Source organism: Oncorhynchus masou, chromosome 18 (assembly GCF_036934945.1).
Source record: "Oncorhynchus masou masou isolate Uvic2021 chromosome 18, UVic_Omas_1.1, whole genome shotgun sequence".
Classification (NCBI taxonomy): domain Eukaryota; kingdom Metazoa; phylum Chordata; class Actinopteri; order Salmoniformes; family Salmonidae; genus Oncorhynchus; species Oncorhynchus masou.
This window is the reverse complement of record NC_088229.1, coordinates 827813-852199: the sequence shown is the minus strand read 5'-3', so window position 1 is coordinate 852199 and position 24387 is coordinate 827813. Positions and strand designations below refer to the sequence as shown.

At 44.6% G+C, this 24387-nt stretch overlaps 1 protein-coding gene across 1 annotated transcript in view; it reads left to right on the top strand.

The window, feature by feature from the left end:
- Positions 1-24387, top strand: part of flna (filamin A, alpha (actin binding protein 280)) — a 216810-nt gene that overhangs the window by 120116 nt on the left and 72307 nt on the right. The window contains exons 18-27 of the mRNA XM_064921966.1: positions 169-259; positions 1529-1816; positions 4087-4196; positions 4419-4568; positions 4661-4979; positions 10862-11035; positions 12298-12460; positions 14507-14667; positions 15131-15298; positions 15486-15609. Coding sequence (XP_064778038.1) covers positions 169-259; positions 1529-1816; positions 4087-4196; positions 4419-4568; positions 4661-4979; positions 10862-11035; positions 12298-12460; positions 14507-14667; positions 15131-15298; positions 15486-15609 — 1748 coding nt within the window. The remainder of the gene's footprint in view (positions 1-168; positions 260-1528; positions 1817-4086; positions 4197-4418; positions 4569-4660; positions 4980-10861; positions 11036-12297; positions 12461-14506; positions 14668-15130; positions 15299-15485; positions 15610-24387) is intronic.

Genomic DNA, 24387 nt, shown 5'->3' with positions numbered 1-24387 from the left:
ACGTCATTACATTGCTCAAACGTTTTTTTAACATTTGTCGTAATTAGATAAAGCAATGCATTTGTATCCGCTCTCGTCAGTCTTCGGCTGAATGTCTTCCGCCCTTTTCTTCAATTCTGAAAACGTTAGTGCGGTTAGTATGAGTAATGTCGCCTCTCTGTGTTCCAGACCATCCCCATGACTCCCATCAGTATCAAAGTTGACCCGTCACATGATGCCAGCAAGGTCAAGGCCGAGGGACCAGGACTCAACCATAGTGGTGAGTCACACACACACGGTACACACTCACCATTTCATCCACCAGAGATAACTAACCCTTCCCTGTTCCATGCCTCTCTTCCCTCCCTCCAGGTGTGGAGTTGACCAAGCCGACCCACTTCACAGTACAGTACTCACCATTTCATCCACCAGAGATAACTAACCCTTCCCTGTTCCATGCCTCTCTTCCCTCCCTCCAGGTGTGGAGTTGACCAAGCCGACCCACTTCACAGTACAGTACTCACCATTTCATCCACCAGAGATAACTAACCCTTCCCTGTTCCATGCCTCTCTTCCCTCCCTCCAGGTGTGGAGTTGACCAAGCCGACCCACTTCACAGTACCGTACTCACCATTTCATCCACCAGAGATAACTAACCCTTCCCTGTTCCATGCCTCTCTTCCCTCCCTCCAGGTGTGGAGTTGACCAAGCCGACCCACTTCACAGTACAGTACTCACCATTTCATCCACCAGAGATAACTAACCCTTCCCTGTTCCATGCCTCTCTTCCCTCCCTCCAGGTGTGGAGTTGACCAAGCCGACCCACTTCACAGTACAGTACGCACCATTTCATCCACCAGAGATAACTAACCCTTCCCTGTTCCATGCCTCTCTTCCCTCCCTCCAGGTGTGGAGTTGACCAAGCCGACCCACTTCACAGTACAGTACTCACCATTTCATCCCCCAGAGATAACTAACCCTTCCCTGTTCCATGCCTCTCTTCCCTCCCTCCAGGTGTGGAGTTGACCAAGCCGACCCACTTCACAGTACCGTACTCACCATTTCATCCACCAGAGATAACTAACCCTTCCCTGTTCCATGCCTCTCTTCCCTCCCTCCAGGTGTGGAGTTGACCAAGCCGACCCACTTCACAGTACAGTACTCACCATTTCATCCACCAGAGATAACTAACCCTTCCCTGTTCCATGCCTCTCTTCCCTCCCTCCAGGTGTGGAGTTGACCAAGCCGACCCACTTCACAGTACAGTACTCACCATTTCATCCACCAGAGATAACTAACCCTTCCCTGTTCCATGCCTCTCTTCCCTCCCTCCAGGTGTGGAGTTGACCAAGCCGACCCACTTCACAGTACAGTACTCACCATTTCATCCACCAGAGATAACTAACCCTTCCCTGTTCCATGCCTCTCTTCCCTCCCTCCAGGTGTGGAGTTGACCAAGCCGACCCACTTCACAGTACCGTACTCACCATTTCATCCACCAGAGATAACTAACCCTTCCCTGTTCCATGCCTCTCTTCCCTCCCTCCAGGTGTGGAGTTGACCAAGCCGACCCACTTCACAGTACACACCAAGGCTGCAGGTAAAGCCAAGCTGGACGCTGTGTTCTCTGGCCCGGCTAAAGGAGAGGCTGTTAAGGACTTTGAGATCATCAACAACCCCGATAACACCCACACGGTCAAGTACACCCCTGTCCAGCAGGGTGTTCTGGGAGTGGCCCTCACCTACGGAGGAGATTCTATTCCCAAGAGTCCCTTCTCCATCCCCGTGGCACCAAGCCATGACCTCAGCAAGATACAAGTGGCTGGACTGGGTGATAGTATGTACACTATAAAAACTAAAAAATAGTTTTATTTTTATTTTCATCAACTAGGCAAGTCAATTAAAAACAAATTCTTATTTACAATGACAGCCTACCCTGGCCAAACACGGAAGACGCTGGGCCAATTGTGCACTTTGTGTAGTGGTTGAAAAATGAGTTTTATGACTCCAACCTAAGTGTATGTAAATTTCCGACTTCAAATGTGTATAGAATGCAGTGTAATTTAGTTTTTTTAGTACAGTATGTAGTGTAGATAGATAGTGATATTGTATACTTAGAATGTATAGTATGTAATTGAGATATATAGTGATATAGTATATACAGTGGGGAGAACAAGTATTTGATACCATGCCGATTTTGGAGGTTTTCCAACTTACAAAGCATGCAGAGGTCTGTAATTTTTATGATAGGTACACTTCAACTGTGAGAGACGGAATCTAAAACAAAAATCCAGAAAATCACATAGCATGATTTTTAAGTAATTCATATTGCATGACATAAGTATTTGATACATCAGAAAAGCAGACCTTAATATTTGGTACAGAAACATTTGTTTGCAATTACAGAGACCATAGGTTCCTACATTCCTGAAGTTCTTTACCAGGTTTGCACATACTGCAGCAGGGATTTTGGCCCACTCCTCCATACAGACCTTCTCCAGATCCTTCAGGTTTCGGGGCTGTCGCTGGGCAATACGGACTTTCAGCTCCCTCCAAAGATTTTCTATTGGGTTCAGGTCTGGAGACTGGCTAGACCACTCCAGGACCTTGAGATGCTTCTTACGGAGCCACTCTTTAGTTGCTCTAGCTGTGTGTTTCGGGTTGTTGTCATGCTGGAAGACTCAGCCACGACCCATCTTCAATGCTCTTACTAAGGGAAGGAGGTTGTTGGCCAAGATCTCGCGATACATGGCCCCATCCATCCTCCCCTCAATACAGTGCAGTCGTCCTGTCCCCTTTGCAGAAAAGCATCCCCAAAGAATGATGTTTCCACCTCCATGCTTCACGGTTGGGATGGTGTTCTTGGGGTTGTACTCATCCTTCTTCTTCCTCCAAACACGGCGAGTTTAGACCAAAAAGCTCTATTTTTGTCTCATCAGACCACATGACCTTCTCCCATTCCTCCTCTGGATCATCCAGATGGTCATTGGCAAACTTCAGACGGGCCTGGACATGCGCTGGCTTGAGCAGAGGGAACTTGCGTGCGCTGCAGTATTTTAATCCATGACGGCGTAGTGTGTTACTAATGGTTTTCTTTGAGATTGTGGTCCCAGCTTTCTTCAGGTCATTGACCAGGTCCTGCCATGTAGTTCTGGGCTGATCCCTCACCTTCCTCATGATCATTGATGACCCACGAGGTGAGATCTTGCATGGAGCCCCAGACCGAGGGTGATTGAGGACTTCTTCCATTTTCTAATAATTGCGCCAACAGTTGTTGGCTTCTCACCAAGCTGCTTGCCTATTGTCCTGATTAAATGTCAGGAAATGTGAAAAACCGAGTTTAACTGTAGTTGGCTAAGGTGTATTTAAACTTCCGACTTCAACTGTATACTATAGATAATATATCATTACAAACTATATACAGGTGTACTATCTAAACTACATGCTATATATACCATAGATATGTCAGAATTGTTCAGAGAGCCGATCCGTTACCTGCTATATAACAACAATTTATTTAATTGTTTTTATGACTCCAGTCCAGAGTTATAATAATTTATTATTAGGCCGAACATACCCTCGTAAAACGGACTATCCTACCGATCCTTGACTTTGGCGATGTCATTTACAAAATATCCCCCAACACTCTACTCAGCAAACTGGATGTAGTCTATCACAGAGCCATCTGTTTTGTCACCATAGCCCCATATACTACCCACCACAGCAGGGTTTCTCAAACTCGGCCTTGGGCCCCCACCTGGGTGCGCTTTTTGCTTTTGCCCTTGATGACAAGTTAGTTATTTAAATCAGCCATGTAGTGCTAGGGCAAAAACCAGTTAGCCAGTTTAGCGTGAGCTAGACTACCCAGGAAAGTCAATTTGGCAACATGTCGTATTTTCACATGGGAAGAGGGAACATATAATCGGGACAAATTCAAATTCATATATTTTCATCTCTTCTCTTCTATCTCTTCTATCTCCTCTATATATCTTAATCTCTTCTATATCTCTTCTCTTCTATATCTATGTCTCTTCTCTTCTATATCTCCATCTCTTCTATATCTCCATCTCTTCCTTTATTTCTCTATCTCTTCCTCTATCTGTGTAGAGATGACGGTGGGTAAGGACCAGGAAGTAACTGTGAAGTCAGAAGGAGCAGGAAAGGGGAAAGTCTGGGCCAATGTTACAGGGCCTTCTGGGAAACCTGTCACCAGCAAGGTAGGGATGTACATTGATCTTTTTTTTCATTTTAACTCTCTTTTTAAAAACTGCATTACAATTATATGTTTATACATGCTTTGTTGCGTTTTTAAAAGCTTCATTACAGTTATATGTTCATTGTTAAAAATGTTGTGCTAAAACCAATGATGAAAGGTGCTTTACAAATAGACAATGATGAAGGTTGTTATTAATTTGAATGTTAATATTCTGATTATTCAGGTGGAGGCAGGTCTTAAACCAGAGACCAGTCAAGTGAGGTTTATCCCTTGGGAGGCAGGGCCATACCAGGTGGAGCTGACCTTTGACGGAGCTCCGATCCCAGGATCCCCCTTCAACCCCACCGCCTATCCCCCCACCGACGCCACCAAGGTAAACACGAACACTAACTGCTGACCTCTAACCCCTGATCTCTAACCCCTGACCCTTAAACCTGTATGTCCTGTTTCCCCCATGTCTGTCAGGTGAAGTGTTCTGGCCCAGGGTTGGAGCGTGCCAAGGTGGGAGAGACTGGGGAGTTTGTGGTGGACTGTACCAACGCAGGTCCAGCTGAGCTGACCATAGAGATCATCAGTGACAGCGGGACAGAGGCAGAGGTCCAAATCCAGGATAACGGAGACGGAACCTACACCATCACCTACATCCCCCTGTACCCCGGCTCCTACACCCTCACCATCCGCTACGGGGGGCAGGATGTATCCAACTTCCCTGCCTCCCTGACTGTGGAGCCGGCGGTCAACATCAGCGGAGTCCGCGTGTTCGGACCGGGAGTAGAGGGCAAAGGTCAGAGAGTGTTCTGTCCCCTATGTAGATAGAGTTATTAAAGTGAATATGCATAGATAATAAACAAAGAGTGACAGCAGTGTAAAAGATTAAAAAGGGGGGACAATGCAAATAGTCTGTGTAGCAATTTGATTAGATGTTCAGGAGTCTAATGGTTTCGGGTTAGAAGCTGTTTAGAAGCCTCTTGGACCTAGACTTGGCGCTCCAGTACCGCTTGCTGTGCAGTAGCAGAGAACAGTCTATGACTAGGGTGGCTGGAGTCTTTGACAATTTTTAGGTCCTTCTTCTGACACCGCCTGGTGTAGAGGTCCTGGAATGCAGGCAGCTTAGCCCCAGTGATGTACTGGGCATACGCACTACCTTCTGTAGTGCCTTGCAGTCGGAAGCTGAGCAGTTGCCATACCAGGCAGTGATGCATCCAGTCAGGATGCTCTTGATGGTGCAGCTGTAGAACCTTTTGAGGATCTGAGGACCCATGCCAAATCTTTTCAGCCTCCTGAGGGGGAATAAGTTTTGTCGTGCCCTCTTCATGACTGTCTTGGACCGTGTTAGTTTGTTTGGTGATGTGGACTCCAAGGAACTTGAAGCTCTCAACCTCCTGGGTGTGCTCGGTCCTCCTTTTCCTATAGTCCACCAACATCTCCTTTGTCTTGATCACGTTGAGGGAGATATTGTTGTCACCACACGGCCATTCCTCCCTTTTCAATCTATCCTTTTGTGAAGTGCAGCCGGGAACTAGTTCTGTACAATGGCGAGTGGTGGGGTGGATAAACCATCATCGTATAAATCTCCAGTTTGGGTAATGTTTAGCTTCCCAGTAGAATACAACGGCAATGAACAGAAAGAGTATGTCTCCATGCTCAAAGAAAATAGCAGCTGCCAACACCTCGAACATGTTGACACATTTACGCCAACATTACACCAGTATTCCTACCATCGGATCAAGACCGAAATACAATAAAACAACAACACAACTTGCAACCTCTGGATTCAAGCAACCCTTCTCAGCTGATTCTGACCTGGCCAGAGAAATGACAACAGTGATCGGTATGTTTATAGTTGTTAAGAAGGGTTTTTAGTACATCGTGAAAGAACTTTCCCCTCTCGCACTCGTCTCATTAAACAGGTAGTGCCTGCGCTATATAAGCAAGTGAAAGCTGAAGTTGTCAATAAATTGGCAAATGCACTTTGTGTTGCGCTTACGATGGCTGGACCTCCAGGCTACAGTTGAAGTCGGAAGTTTACATATACCTGAGCCAAATACATTTAAACACAGTTTTTCATCATTCCTGACATTTATTCCAGTAAAAATTCCCTGTCTTAGGTCAGTTAGGATCAGCACATTATTTTAAGAATGTGAAATGTCAGAATAATAGTAGAGAGAATTATTTATTTCAGCTATCATTTCTTTCATCACATTCCCAGAGGGTCAGAAGTTTACATACACTCAATTAGTATTTGGTAGCATTGCCTTTACATTGTTTAACTTGGGTCAAACATCACAGGTAGCCTTCCACAAGCTCCCTACAATAAATTGGGTGAATTTTGGCCCATTCCTCCTGACAGAGCTGGTGTAACTGAGTCAGGTTTGTAGGCCTCCTTGCTTACACACGCTTTTTCAGTTCTGCCCACATATTTTATATAGGATTGAGGTCAGGGCTTTTTGATGGCCACTTCAACACCTTGACTTTGTTGTCCTTAAGACATTTTGCCACAACTTTGGAAGTATGCTTGAGGCCATTGTCTATTTGGAAGACCCATTTGAGACCAAGCTTTAACTTCCTGAATGATGTCATAGCTTTTTACTCGAGTGGTGTTGATGAGTAAGCATAGCTTTTTACTCTAGTGATGTTGATGATGAGCATAGCTTTTTACTCTAGTGGTGTTGATGATGAGCATAGCTTTTTACTCTGGTGGTGTTGATGATGTCATTACTTTTTACTCTGGTGTTGATGATGAGTGTAGCTTTTTACTCTAGTGGTGTTGATAATGAGCATAGCTTTTTACTCTAGTGGTGTTGATGATTAAGCATAGCTTTTTACTCTAGTGGTGTTGATGATGAGCATAGCTTTTTACTCTAGTGGTGTTGATGATGAGCATAGCTTTTTACTCTAGTGGTGTTGATGATGTCGTAGCTTTTTACTCTAGTTGTGTTGATGATGAGCATAGCTTTTTACTCTAGTGGTGTTGATGAGTAAGCATAGCTTTTTACTCTAGTGGTGTTGATGATGAGCATAGCTTTTTACTCTAGTGGTGTTGATGATGAGCATAGCTTTTTACTCTGGTGGTGTTGATGATGAGCATAGCTTTTTACTCTAGTGGTGTTGATGATGAGCATAGCTTTTTACTCTAGTGGTGTTGATGATGTCGTAGCTTTTTACTCTAGTGGTGTTGATGATGAGCATAGCTTTTTACTCTAGTGGTGTTGATGATGAGCATAGCTTTTTACTCTAGTGATGTTGAAGATGAGCATAGCTTTTCACTCTAGTGGTGTTGATGATGAGCATAGCTTTTTACTCTAGTGGTGATGTTGATGATGAGCATAGCTTTTTACTCTAGTGGTGTTGATGATGAGCATAGCTTTTTACTCTGGTGGTGTTGTTGATGAGTAAGCATAGCTTTTTACTCTAGTGGTGTTGTTGATGAGTAAGCATAGCTTTTTACTCTAGTGGTGTTGATGATGAGCATAGCTTTTTACTCTAGTGGTGTTGATGATGAGCATAGCTTTTTACTCTAGTGATGTTGAAGATGAGCATAGCTTTTCACTCTAGTGGTGTTGATGATGAGCATAGCTTTTTACTCTAGTGGTGTTGATGATCAGTCTAGCTTTTTACTCTGGTGGTGTTGTTGATGAGTAAGCATAGCTTTTTACTCTAGTGGTGTTGTTGATGAGTAAGCATAGCTTTTTACTCTAGTGGTGTTGATGATGAGCATAGCTTTTTACTCTAGTGGTGTTGATGATGAGCATAGCTTTTTACTCTAGTGGTGTTGATGATGAGCATAACTTTTTACTCTAGTGGTGTTGATGATGAGCGTAGCTTTTTACTCTAGTGGTGTTGATGATGAGCATAGCTTTTTACTCTAGTGGTGTTGATGATGAGCATAGCTTTTTACTCTAGTGGTGTTGATGAGTAAGCATAGCTTTTTACTCAACTGGTGTTGATGATGAGTAAGCATAGCTTTATACTCTAGTGGTGTTGATGATGAGTAAGCATAGCGTTTTACTCTAGTGGTGTTGATGATTAGCATAGCTTTTTATTCTAGTGGTGTTGATGAGTAAGCATAGCTTTTTACTCTGGTGTTGATGATGAGTAAGCATAGCTTTTTACTCAACTGGTGTTGATGATGAGTAAGCATAGCTTTTTACTCTAGTGGTGTTGTTGATGAGTAAGCATAGCTTTTTACTCTAGTGGTGTTGATGATGAGCATAGCTTTTTACTCTGGTGGTGTTGATGATGTCATTACTTTTTACTCTAGTGGTGTTGATGATGAGCATAGCTTTTTACTCTAGTGGTGTTGATGATGAGCATAGCTTTTTACTCTAGTGGTGTTGATGATGAGCATAGCTTTTTACTCTAGTTGTGTTGATGATGAGCATAGCTTGTTACTCTAGTGGTGTTGATGATGAGCATAGCTTTTTACTCTAGTGGTGTTGATGATCAGTCTAGCTTTTTACTCTGGTGGTGTTGATGATAAGCATAGCTTTTTACTCTAGTGGTGTTGATGATGATTATAGCTTTTTACTCTAGTTGTGTTGATGATGAGCATAGCTTTTTACTGTAGTGGTGTTGATGATGAGCATAGCTTTTTACTCTAGTGGTGTTGTTGATGAGTAAGCATAGCTTTTTACTCTAGTGGTGTTGATGATGAGCATAGCTTTTTACTCTAGTGGTGTTGATGATGAGCATAGCTTTTTACTCTAGTGGTGTTGATGAGTAAGCATAGCTTTTTACTCAACTGGTGTTGATGATGAGTAAGCATAGCTTTTTACTCTAGTGGTGTTGATGATGAGTAAGCATAGCGTTTTACTCTAGTGGTGTTGATGATGAGCATAGCTTTTTACTCTAGTGGTGTTGATGATGAGCATAGCTTTTTACTCTAGTGGTGTTGAAGATTAGCAAAGCTTTTTATTCTAGTGGTGTTGATGAGTAAGCATAGCTTTTTACTCTAGTGGTGTTGTTGATGAGTAAGCATAGCTTTTTACTCTAGTGGTGTTGATGATGAGCATAGCTTTTTACTCTAGTGGTGTTGATGATGAGCATAGCTTTTTACTCTAGTGGTGTTGATGATGAGCGTAGCTTTTTACTCTAGTTGTGTTGAAGATGAGCATAGCTTTTTACTCTAGTGGTGTTGTTGATGAGCATAGCTTTTTACTCTAGTGGTGTTGATGATGAGCATAGCTTTTTACTCTAGTTGTGTTGATGATGAGCATAGCTTTTTACTCTAGTTGTGTTGAAGATGAGCATAGCTTTTTACTCTAGTGGTGTTGTTGATGAGCATAGCTTTTTACTCTAGTGGTGTTGATGATGAGCATAGCTTTTTACTCTAGTTGTGTTGATGATGAGCATAGCTTTTTACTCTAGTTGTGTTGAAGATGAGCATAGCTTTTTACTCTAGTGGTGTTGATAATGAGCATAGCTTTTTACTCTAGTGGTGTTGTTGATGTCGTAGCTTTTTACTCTGGTGGTGTTGATGATAAGCATAGCTTTTTACTCTAGTGGTGTTGATGATGATTATAGCTTTTTACTCTAGTGGTGTTGATAATGAGCATAGCTTTTTACTCTAGTTGTGTTGATGATGAGCATAGCTTTTTACTCTAGTGGTGTTGATGATGAGCATAGCTTTTTACTCTAGTGGTGTTGATGATCAGTCTAGCTTTTTACTCTGGTGGTGTTGTTGATGAGTAAGCATAGCTTTTTACTCTAGTGGTGTTGATGATCAGTCTAGCTTTTTACTCTGGTGGTGTTGTTGATGAGTAAGCATAGCTTTTTACTCAACTGGTGTTGTTGATGAGCATAGCTTTTTACTCTAGTGGTGTTGATGATGAGCATAGCTTTTTACTCTGGTGTTGTTGATGAGTAAGCATAGCTTTTTACTCTAGTGGTGTTGTTGATGAGCATAGCTTTTTACTCTAGTGGTGTTGATGATGAGCATAGCTTTTTACTCTAGTGGTGTTGATGATGAGCATAGCTTTTTACTCTAGTGGTGTTGATGATGAGCATAGCTTTTTACTCTAGTGGTGTTGATGATGAGCATAGCTTTTTACTCTGGTGTTGTTGATGAGTAAGCATAGCTTTTTACTCTAGTGGTGTTGTTGATGAGCATAGCTTTTTACTCTAGTGGTGTTGATGATGAGCATAGCTTTTTACTCTAGTGGTGTTGTTGTTGATGAGCATAGCTTTTTACTCTAGTGGTGTTGATGATGAGCATAGCTTTTTACTCTAGTGGTGTTGTTGATGATGAGCATAGCTTTTTACTCTAGTGGTGTTGATGATGAGTAAGCATAGCTGTGTTTTCATTGAGGTAAATTCAACGTGTTGTTATTCCTGATGGTTTTTTATGATCATGATCATATACCAATAATTTGGATTTTCTTAAATACCAAAGTACCAAAACAGAACGGACAGTGACCCCAAAATCGCAATTCGTACTGAACTATGGGTCTGGTGAACCGTTACACCCCAATTAAATGGCATATCTTTATATTTCTTAGTGTGTTCTGGGCCCTAGGTGTGTTCTGGGCCATAGGTGTGTTCTGGGCCCTAGGTGTGTTCTGGGCCATATGTGTGTTCTGGGCCCTAGGTGTGTTCTGGGCCCTAGGTGTGTTCTAAGTATGTGTTCTGTATTCTAGGCATGTTCTAAGGGTGTGCTGTGTGTTCTAGGTGTGTTCCGCGAGGCAACCACAGACTTCACGGTAGACGCGCGGCCCCTGACCCAGATGGGAGGGAAGCACATCAAGACAGTCATCCAGAACCCATCTGGAGCCGTTACTGAAGCTGTCATCACCGACCACTGTGACGGAACGTACAGCGTAGAGTACACTCCCTACCAAGAGGGTGAGTTAGTCAACTACCTAGTACACTCCCTACCAAGAGGGTGAGTTAGTCAACTACCTAGTACACTCCCTACCAAGAGGGTGAGTTAGTCAACTACCTAGTACACTCCCTACCAAGAGGGTGAGTTAGTCAACTACCTAGTACACTCCCTACCAAGAGGGTGAGTTAGTCAACTACCTAGTACACTCCCTACCAAGAGGGTGAGTTAGTCAACTACCTAGTACACTCCCTACCAAGAGGGTGAGTTAGTCAACTACCTAGTACACTCCCTACCAAGAGGGTGAGTTAGTCAACTACCTAGTACACTCCCTACCAAGAGGGTGAGTTAGTCAACTACCTAGTACACTCCCTACCAAGAGGGTGAGTTAGTCAACTACCTAGTACACTCCCTACCAAGAGGGTGAGTTAGTCAACTACCTAGTACACTCCCTACCAAGAGGGTGAGTTAGTCAACTACCTAGTACACTCCCTACCAAGAGGGTGAGTTAGTCAACTACCTAGTACACTCCCTACCAAGAGGGTGAGTTAGTCAACTACCTAGTACACTCCCTACCAAGAGGGTGAGTTAGTCAACTACCTAGTCCACTACCTAGTACACTACTTGTCCACTACCTAGTACACTACCTAGTCCACTACCTAGTACACTACCTAGTACACTACCTCATCCACTATCTAGTCCACTACCTAGTCTACTACCTAGTACACAACCTAGTCCACTACCTAGTACACTACCTAGTCCACTACCTAGTCTACTACCTAGTACAAAATCTAGTCCATGTGATGTTATTATGGGGTATTGTGATGTTATTATGGGGTACTGTGATGTCATTATGGGGTATTGGGATGTAATTATGGGGTACTGTAATGTCGTTATGGAGTATTGTGATGTCGTTATGGAGTATTGTGATGTCATTATGGGGTCTTGTGATGTTATTATGGGGTACTGTGATGTCGTTATGGAGTATTGTGATGTCATTATGGGGTACTGTGATGTCGTTATGGAGTATTGTGATGTCGTTATGGGGTATTGTAGATGTGATCAATATGATAACTCTACATGATAACTCTGTTCTGTCCAAGTCCCCACATTGTAGAGGTGATCTATATGATAACTCTACATGATAACTCTGTTCTGTCCAGGTCCCCACATTGTAGAGGTGATCTATATGATAACTCTACATGATAACTCTGTTCTGTCCAGGTCCCCACATTGTAGAGGTGATCTATATGATAACTCTACATGATAACTCTGTTCTGTCCAGGTCCCCACATTGTAGATGTGGCGTACGATGAGACACCAGTCCCCAACAGTCCCTTCCATGTTGGCGTGACGGAGGGGTGTGACCCGGGGCGTGTACGTGTGCATGGACCCGGCCTGGACAGAGGCATCACCAACAAAGCCAATACATTCACAGTGGAGACCCGGTACGACACACATTTGAGTAATTTAGCAGACACTGTTATCCAGAGGGAATAACACCCAGACACACAGCTTCAGGAGACCATCTAGCCTGTGTTACAGAACGATGACCTCCCGCACCCCCCTCCTCTCTCTCTCTCTCTCTCTCTCTCTCTCTAACACCCAGACACACAGCTTCAGGAGATCATCTAGCCTGTGTTACAGAACGATGACCTCCCCCAACCCCCTCCTCTCTCTCTCTCTAACACCCAGACACACAGCTTCAGGAGACCATCTAGACTGTGTTACAGAACGATGACCTCCCCCACCCCCCTCCTCTCTCTCTCTCTCTCTCTCTCTCTCTAACACCCAGACACACAGCTTCAGGAGACCATCTAGCCTGCGTTACAGAACGATGACCTCCCCCACCCCCCTCCTCTCTCTCTCTCTCTCTCTCTCTCTAACACCCAGACACACAGCTTCAGGAGACCATCTAGCCTGTGTTACAGAACGATGACCTCCCCCACCCCCTCCCCTCTCTCTCTCTCTCTCTCTCTAACACCCAGACACACAGCTTCAGGAGATCATCTAGCCTGTGTTACAGAACGATGACCTCCCCCAACCCCCTCCTCTCTCTCTCTCTAACACCCAGACACACAGCTTCAGGAGATCATCTAGCCTGTGTTACAGAACGATGACCTCCCCCAACCCCCTCCTCTCTCTCTCTCTCTCTCTCTCTCTCTAACACCCAGACACACAGCTTCAGGAGATCATCTAGCCTGCGTTACAGAACGATGACCTCCCCCAACCCCTCCTCTCTCTCTCTAACACCCAGACACACAGCTTCAGGAGATCATCTAGCCTGTGTTACAGAACGATGACCTCCCCCAACCCCCTCTCTCTCTCTCTCTCTCTCTCTCTCTAACACCCAGACACACAGCTTCAGGAGATCATCTAGCCTGTGTTACAGAACGATGACCTCCCCCAACCCCCTCCTCTCTCTCTCTCTAACACCCAGACACACAGCTTCAGGAGACCATCTAGCCTGTGTTACAGAACGATGACCTCCCCCACCCCCCCCCTCTCTCTCTCTCTCTCTCTCTCTAACACCCAGACACACAGCTTCAGGAGACCATCTAGCCTGCGTTACAGAACGATGACCTCCCCCACCCCCCTCCTCTCTCTCTCTCTCTCTCTAACATTCAGACACACAGCTTCAGGAGACCATCTAGCCTGTGTTACAGAACGATGACCTCCCCCAACCCCCTCCTCTCTCTCTCTCTAACACCCAGACACACAGCTACAGGAGACCATCTAGCCTGTGTTACAGAACAATGACCTCCTTAACATTACACTCACAAAAGTTCCAAATGAATATAATCATTTAAAATGTGATATTATATATACAGTGCCTTGCGAAAGTATTCGGCCCCCTTGAACTTTGCGACCTTTTGCCACATTCCAGGCTTCAAACATAAAGATATAAAACTGTATTTTTTGTGAAGAATCAACCAACAAGTGGGACACAATCATGAAGTGGAACGACATTTATTGGATATTTCAAACTTTTTTAACAAATCGAAAACTGAAAAATTGGGAGTGCAAAATTATTCAGCCCCCTTAAGTTATAGTTTTGTTTCTGTTTCTGTGCTCTAGGTCAACGGTGTCTAGATGGAATTTGTATTTGTGGTCCTACTGGACCTTTTTTGGAACACCATTATTTTGGTCTTATTGAGATTTACTGTCGGGGCCCAGGTCTGATAGAGTCTGTGCAGAAGATCTAGGTGCTGCTGTAGGCCCTCCTTGGTCATCAGCAAACCGTAGACGTTTGACTTCTAGTAAGTGAAGCCCAGTGCTGCAGACTGTTCTCGTGCCATCGCCAGTTCGTTGATATATATATGTTGAAGAGGGTGGGGCTCAAGCTGCATCCCTGTCTCACCCCACGGCCCTGTGGAAAGAAATGTGTGTGTTTTTTGCCACTTAACTCCACACTCGTTGTTTGTGTACATGGATTTTTAGAATGTCTCTCTCTCTTTCCCTCCCTATCTCGCTCTGTCTCTCTCTCACCATAGTGGTGCGGGTACAGGTGGTCTGGGTCTGGGAGTAGACGGCCCGTCGGAGGCTAAGATGTCCTGCACCGACAACAAAGATGGCAGCTGCAGTGTAGAGTACATTCCCTACGAGGCTGGAACATATAACCTCAAAATCACCTACGGAGGACAGCCCATCGCTGGTATGAATACACACACACTCACAGATACACGCACGGGTACATGTGTATTGTGCCTCTAAATTGTGTCGCTGCCTCTAAATTGTGGAGTGAAGTTTCCAATCTGTAAAGATAGCTATTGAAGTACCCAATCTGTAAAGATAGCTAGTTGTAAGTCGCTCTGGATAAGAGCGTCTGCTAAATGACTTAAATGTAAATGTAGTGAAGTTTCCAGTCTGTAAATTTTCCCTTAATCTTTCTCCTTTCATCTCTCTCTCTCTCTCTCTCTCTCTCTCTCTCTCGCTCTCTCTCCCTTCATCCCTCTCTCTCTCTCTCTCTCTCTCTCTTTTCCCCCTCTCTCTCCTTTCATCTCTCTCCCCCCTCTCTCCTTTCATCTCTCTCTCCCCCTCTCTCTCTCCCTTCATCTCTCTCTCTCTCTCTCCCTATCCCTCTCCCTCTCTCGCTCTCTCTCTCTCTCCGTCTTTAGGCAGTCCCTTCCAGGTGCCCGTCAGCAACATGGTGGACAGTTCAAAGGTTAAGTGCATGGGCGAGGGGCTTGGAACCAACGTGCGTGCCAACATTCCACAGGCTTTCTCCGTGGACACCTCTAAAGCAGGAGTCGCCCCTCTACAAGTCAGAGTACAAGGACCGAAAGGTGTGTCTATAAGAGCCATCTATTTGATTTACCTTTGGTTCATGTGTAGAACTCTGGTGGGTCTCTCTCTTGTGTGTCTGAGTGAGTACATTTAGTATGTGTGTGTGTGTTTTCATGTTTTTGGTGCGTGTGTGGTGTTGTGTGGTGTGGTGTGGTGTGTGTGTGTGTGTGTGTGTGTGGTGTGTAGGTGTAGTGGAGACAGCAGAGTTAGTGGACAATGGAGACCAGACTCACACAGTGAACTACATCCCGACCAGAGAGGGACTTTACTCTATCAATGTACTGTATGCTGACCAAGAGATCCCACACAGGTAACACACACACACACATAGGTAACACACACACATAGGTAACACACACACATAGGTAACACACACACACACACACACATAGGAAACACACACATAGGTAAAACACACACACATATAGGAAACACACACATAGGTAAAACACACACACATATTTGTATTTATTTTTATTTCACCTTTATTTAACCAGGTAGGCCAGTTGAGAACAAGTTCTCATTTGCAACTGCGACCTGGCCAAGAGGTAACACATACACACACACACACACACACACACACACATAGGTAACACACACACACACACACACACACATAGGTAACACACACACACACACACACACATAGGTAACACACACACACACACACACACACACACACACACACACATAGGTAACACACACACACACACACACACACATAGGTAACACACACACACACACACACACACATAGGAAACACACACACACACACAGGTAACACACACACACACATAGGTAACACACACACACACACACACACATAGGAAACACACACACACACACACACACAGGTAACACACACACACACAGGTAACACACACACACGCACACACATAGGTAACACACACACACACACACAGGTAACACACACACACACACACACACATAGGTAACACACACACACACACACACACACACACACACATAGGTAACACACACACACACACAGGTAACACACGCACACACACACACACACACACACACACACACATAGGTAACACACACACACACACACACACACACATAGGTAACACACACACACACACACATAGGTAACACACACACACACACACATAGGTAACACACACACACACACACACACACACACACACACACACACACACACACACACACACACACACACACACATAGGTAACACACACACACACACACATAGGAAACACACACACACACACATAGGTAACACACACACACATAGGAAACACACACACACACAGGTAACACACACACACACACAGGTAAGACACACACACACACACAGGTAACACACACACACACACACACACACACACACATAGGTAACACACACACACACATAGGTAACACACACACACACACAGGTAACACATAAACACACACATAGGTAACACATAAACACACACATAGGTAACACACACAAACACACATTGGTAACACACACACATAGGTAACACACACACACACATAGGTAACACACACACACATATTTGTATTTATTTTTATTTCACCTTTATTTAACCAGGTAGGCCAGTTGAGAACAAGTTCTCATTTGCAACTGCGACCTGGCCAAGAGGTAACACATACACACACACACACACACACACACACACATAGGTAACACACACACACACACACACACACACATAGGTAACACACACACACACACACACACATACACACACACACACACACATAGGTAACACACACACACACACACACACACACACACATAGGTAACACACACACACACACACACATAGGAAACACACACACACACACAGGTAACACACACACACACATAGGTAACACACACACACACACACATAGGAAACACACACACACACACACAGGTAACACACACACACACAGGTAACACACACACACGCACACACATAGGTAACACACACACACACAGGTAACACACACACACACATAGGTAACACACACACACACACACACACACACACACACACACACACACACATAGGTAACACACACACACACACAGGTAACACACACACACACACACACACACACACACATAGGTAACACACACACACACACACACACATAGGTAACACACACACACACATAGGTAACACACACACACACACACACATAGGTAACACACACACACACACACACACACACACACACACACACACACACACACACACACACACACACATAGGTAACACACACACACACACACATAGGAAACACACACACACACACATAGGTAACACACACACATAGGAAACACACACACACACAGGTAACACACACACACACACAGGTAAGACACACACACACACACAGGTAACACACACACACACACACACACACACACACACATAGGTAACACACACACACACATAGGTAACACACACACACACACAGGTAACACATAAACACACACATAGGTAACACATAAACACACACATAGGTAACACACACAAACACACATTGGTAACACACACACATAGGTAACACACACACACACATAGGTAACACACACACACACATAGGTAAAACACAAACACACACATAGGTAACACACACACACACACAGGTAAAACACAAACACACATAGGTAACACACACACACACATATATATATCCAATTTAGCAGACGCTTTTGTCCAAAGCGACTTACAAGTCGGCTGGGGCCACTACTTTTTTTTACATATGGGTGGCCCCAGTGGGAAACGAACCCACGACGCTTGGCGTTGCAAGCGCCATGCTCTACCGACTGAGCCACACAGGACTCTCACATAGGCAACACACACACACACACATAGGTAACACACACACACACACACATAGGCAACACCCACCAACACACACACACATAGGTAACATACACACACACATGGGTAACACACACACACACGCACACACACATAGGTAACACACACACACACCTAGGCAACACACACACACACACACATAGGCAACACACACACACACATAGGCAATACACACACACATAGGCAACACACACACACACACACACACGTAACACACACACAAACATTTACATTACATTTAAGTCATTTAGCAGACGCTCTTATCTAGAGCGACTTACAAATTGGTGAATTCACCTTCTGACATCCAGTGGAACAGCCACTTTACAATAGTGCATCTAAATCATTTAAGGGGGGGTGAGAAGGATTACTTTATCCACAGGCAACACCCACACACACACACACATAGGTAACACACACACACACAGGTAACACACACACATAGGCAACACACACACACATAGGCAACACACACACACACATTGGCAACACACACAAACATAGGCAACACACACACACATAGGCAACACACACACACATACGTAACACACACACACATAGGTAACACACACACACATAGGTAACACACACACACACACACACTTAGTTAACACACATTTACATTTTACATTTACACATAGGCAACACACACACATAGGCAACACACACACACATAGGCAACACCCACACACACACACACATAGGTAACACACTCACACACACACATAGGTTAACACACACACACAGGCAACACACATGTAACACACACACACTCACACACACACACACATAGGTGACACACACACACACAGGCAACACCCACACACACACACACATAGGTAACACACTCACACACACACATAGGTTAACACACACACACAGGCAACACCCACACACACACACATAGGTTAACACACACACACACACACGCAACGCCCACACACACACACACATTGGTTAACACCCATACACACACACATAGGTTAACACACACACACACACACACACACACACACAGGCAACACCCACACACACACACACATAGGTAACAAACACACACACAGGTAACACACACACACACACACATAGGCAACACACACACACATAGGTAACACACACAAACACACATTGGTAACACACACACATAGGTAACACACACACACACACACATAGGTAACACACACACACACACATAGGTAAACCACAAACACACACATAGGTAACACACACACACACAGGTAAAACACAAACACACATAGGTAACACACACACACACACACATAGGTAACACACACACACATAGGCAACACAAACACACACATAGGCAACACAAACACACACACATAGGCAACACACACACACACATAGGCAACACCCACACACACACACACATAGGTAACATACACACACACATGGGTAACACACACACACACACGCACACACACATAGGTAACACACACACACACAAAGTTAACACACACACACACATAGGTAACACACACACACACAGGTAACACACACACACACAAAGTTAACACACACACACACATAGGTAACACACACACACACATAGGTAACACATAAACACACATACACATAGGTAACACAAACACACACATAGGTTAACACACACACACACACACACACAGGCAACACCCACACACACACACACATAGGTAACACACACACACAGGTAACACACACACATTGTCAACACACACACACACACATAGGCAACACACACACACATAGGTAACACACAAAAACACACATTGGTAACACACACACATAGGTAACACACACACACACACACACACATAGGTAACACACACACAAATAGGTAACACACACACACACAGGTAAAACACAAACACACATAGGTAACACACACACACACACACACATAGGTAACACACACACACAGGCAACACAAACACACACACATAGGCAACACACACACACACGTAGGTAACACACACACACACACATAGGCAACACCCACACACACACACACATAGGTAACATACACACACACACACATGGGTAACACACACACACACGCACACACACATAGTGTGTGTGTGTTACCTATGTGTGTGTGCGTGTGTGTGTGTGTGTGTTACCCATGTGTGTGTGTGTGTATGTTACCTATGTGTGTGTGTGTGTGGGTGTTGCCTATGTGTGTGTGTGTGTTACCTACGTGTGTGTGTGTGTTGCCTATGTGTGTGTGTTTGTGTTGCCTGTGTGTGTGTGTTACCTATGTGTGTGTGTGTGTGTTGCCTATGTGTGTGTGTGTGTGTGTGTTGCCTAGGTGTGTAAGTGTGTGTGTGTTACCTTACACACCTAGGCAACACACACACACACACACACATAGGCAACACACACACACACATAGGCAACACACACAAACATAGGCAACACACACACACATAGGCAACACACACACACATAGGCAACACACACACACATAGGTAACACACACACACATAGGTAACACACACACACACACTTAGTTAACACACACACACACACACACATAGGCAACACACACACATAGGCAACACACACACACATAGGCAACACACACACACACACACACACACACACACACATGTAACACACACACACTCACACACACACACACATAGGTGACACACACACACACACACATAGGTAACACACTCACACACACACATAGGTTAACACACACACACAGGCAACACCCACACACACACACACATAGGTTAACACACACACACACACACGCAACGCCCACACACACACACACATTGGTTAACACCCATACACACACACATAGGTTAACACACACACACACACACACACACACACACACAGGCAACACCCACACACACACACACATAGGTAACAAACACACACACAGGTAACACACACACACATAGGTAACACACACAAACACACATTGGTAACACACACACATAGGTAACACACACACACACACACATAGGTAACACACACAAACACACATTGGTAACACACACACATAGGTAACACACACACACACACACACATAGGTAACACACACACACACATAGGTAAACCACAAACACACACATAGGTAACACACACACACAGGTAAAACACAAACACACATAGGTAACACACACACACACATAGGTAACACACACACACATAGGCAACACAAACACACACATAGGCAACACAAACACACACACATAGGCAACACACACACACACATAGGCAACACCCACACACACACACACATAGGTAACATACACACACACATGGGTAACACACACACACACACGCACACACACATAGGTAACACACACACACTTACATACCTAGGCAACACACACACACACACATAGGCAACACACACACACACATAGGCAACACACACAAACATAGGCAACACACACACATAGGCAACACACACACATGTAACACACACACACACACACACACACACACACACACACACACACACACACACACACACACACACACACACACACACACACACACATAGGTAACACACACACACATAGGTAACACACACACACACACTTAGGTAACACACACACACACACACACTTAGGTAACACACACACACACACACACAAACACACACATAGGCAACACCCACACACACACATAGGTAACATACACACACACATAGGTAACACACACACACACACACACACATATGCAACACACACACATAGGCAACACACACACACATAGGCAACACACACACACACACACACACACACACACACACACACACACACACACACACACACACACACACACACACACACAGGCAACACACACACACATAGGCAACACACACACACACACACACACACACACATGTAACACACACACACTCACACACACACACATAGGTGACACACACACGCACATAGGTAACACACACACACGTAGGTAACACACACACACAGGCAACACCCACACACACACACATAGGTAACACACACACACACACACACACATAGGTTAACACACACACACAGGCAACACCCACACACACACACACACATAGGTAACACACACACACACAGGCAACACCCACACACACACACACATAGGTTAACACACACACACACAGGCAACACCCACACACACACACACATAGGTAACACACACACACACACACAGGTAACACACACACACACACAGGTAACACACACACACACAAAGTTAACACACACACACATAGGTAACACACACACACACACATAGGTAACACATAAACACACACACACATAGGTAACACATAAACACACATAGGTTAACACACACACACACAGGCAACACCCACACACACACGCACATAGGTAACACACACACACACACACACAGGTAACACACACACACATAGGTAACACACACACACACACACACATAGGCAACACACACACACACATAGGCAACACACACACACACACACAGGTAACACACACACACACACATAGGTAACACACACACACACACATAGGTGACACACACACATAGGTGACACCCACACACACACACACACATAGGTAACACACACACACACAGGCAACACCCACACACACACACATAGGTTAACACACACACACACAGGCAACACCCACACACACACACACATAGGTAACACACACACACACACACACACACACACACACACAGGTAACACACACACACACACAGGTAACACACACACACACAAAGTTAACACACACACACACATAGGTAACACACACACACACACATAGGTAACACATAAACACACACACACATAGGTAACACATAAACACACATAGGTTAACACACACACACACAGGCAACACCCACACACACACGCACATAGGTAACACACACACACACACACACACAGGTAACACACACACACATAGGTAACACACACACACACACACACATAGGCAACACACACACACACATAGGCAACACACACACACACACACACAGGTAACACACACACACACACATAGGTAACACACACACACACACATAGGTGACACACACACATAGGTGACACACACACACATAGGTGACACACACACACACATAGGTGACACACACACACACACACATACATAGGTGACACACACACACACACATAGGTGACACACACACACACATAGGTGACACACACACACACACACAGGTGACACACACACATAGGTAACACACACACACACATAGGTAACACACACACACACATTGGTAACACACATACAGATAGGTAACACACACACACATAGGTAACACACACACACATAGGCAACACACACACACACACATAGGTAACACACACACACATAGGTAACAAACACACACACACACACACATAGGTAAAACACACATAGGTAACACACACACACACACACACATAGGCAACACACACACATAGGTAACACACACACACACGTAGGTAACACACACACACACATAGGTAACACACACACACACACATCGGTAACACATGCACACATAGGTAACACGCACACACACACAAGTAGGTAACACACACACACATATAGGTAAAACACACACACACATAGGTAACACATATACATAGGCAACACACACACACACACATAGGCAACACACACACATAGGTAACACACACACACACACATAGGCAACACACACACACACAAAGTTAACACACACACACACATAGGTAACACACACACACACACACATAGGTAACACATAAACACACACACACATAGGTAACACATAAACACACACACACAGGTAACACACACACACACACAGGTAACACACACACACACAAAGTTAACACACACACACATAGGTAACACACACACACACACATAGGTAACACATAAACACACACACACATAGGTAACACATAAACACACATAGGTTAACACACACACACACACAGGCAACACCCACACACACACGCACATAGGTAACACACACACACACACACACAGGTAACACACACACACATAGGTAACACACACACACACACACACATAGGCAACACACACACACACACATAGGCAACACACACACACACACACAGGTAACACACACACACACACATAGGTAACACACACACACATAGGTGACACACACACATAGGTGACACACACACACACATAGGTGACACACACACACACACACACACACACACATACATAGGTGAC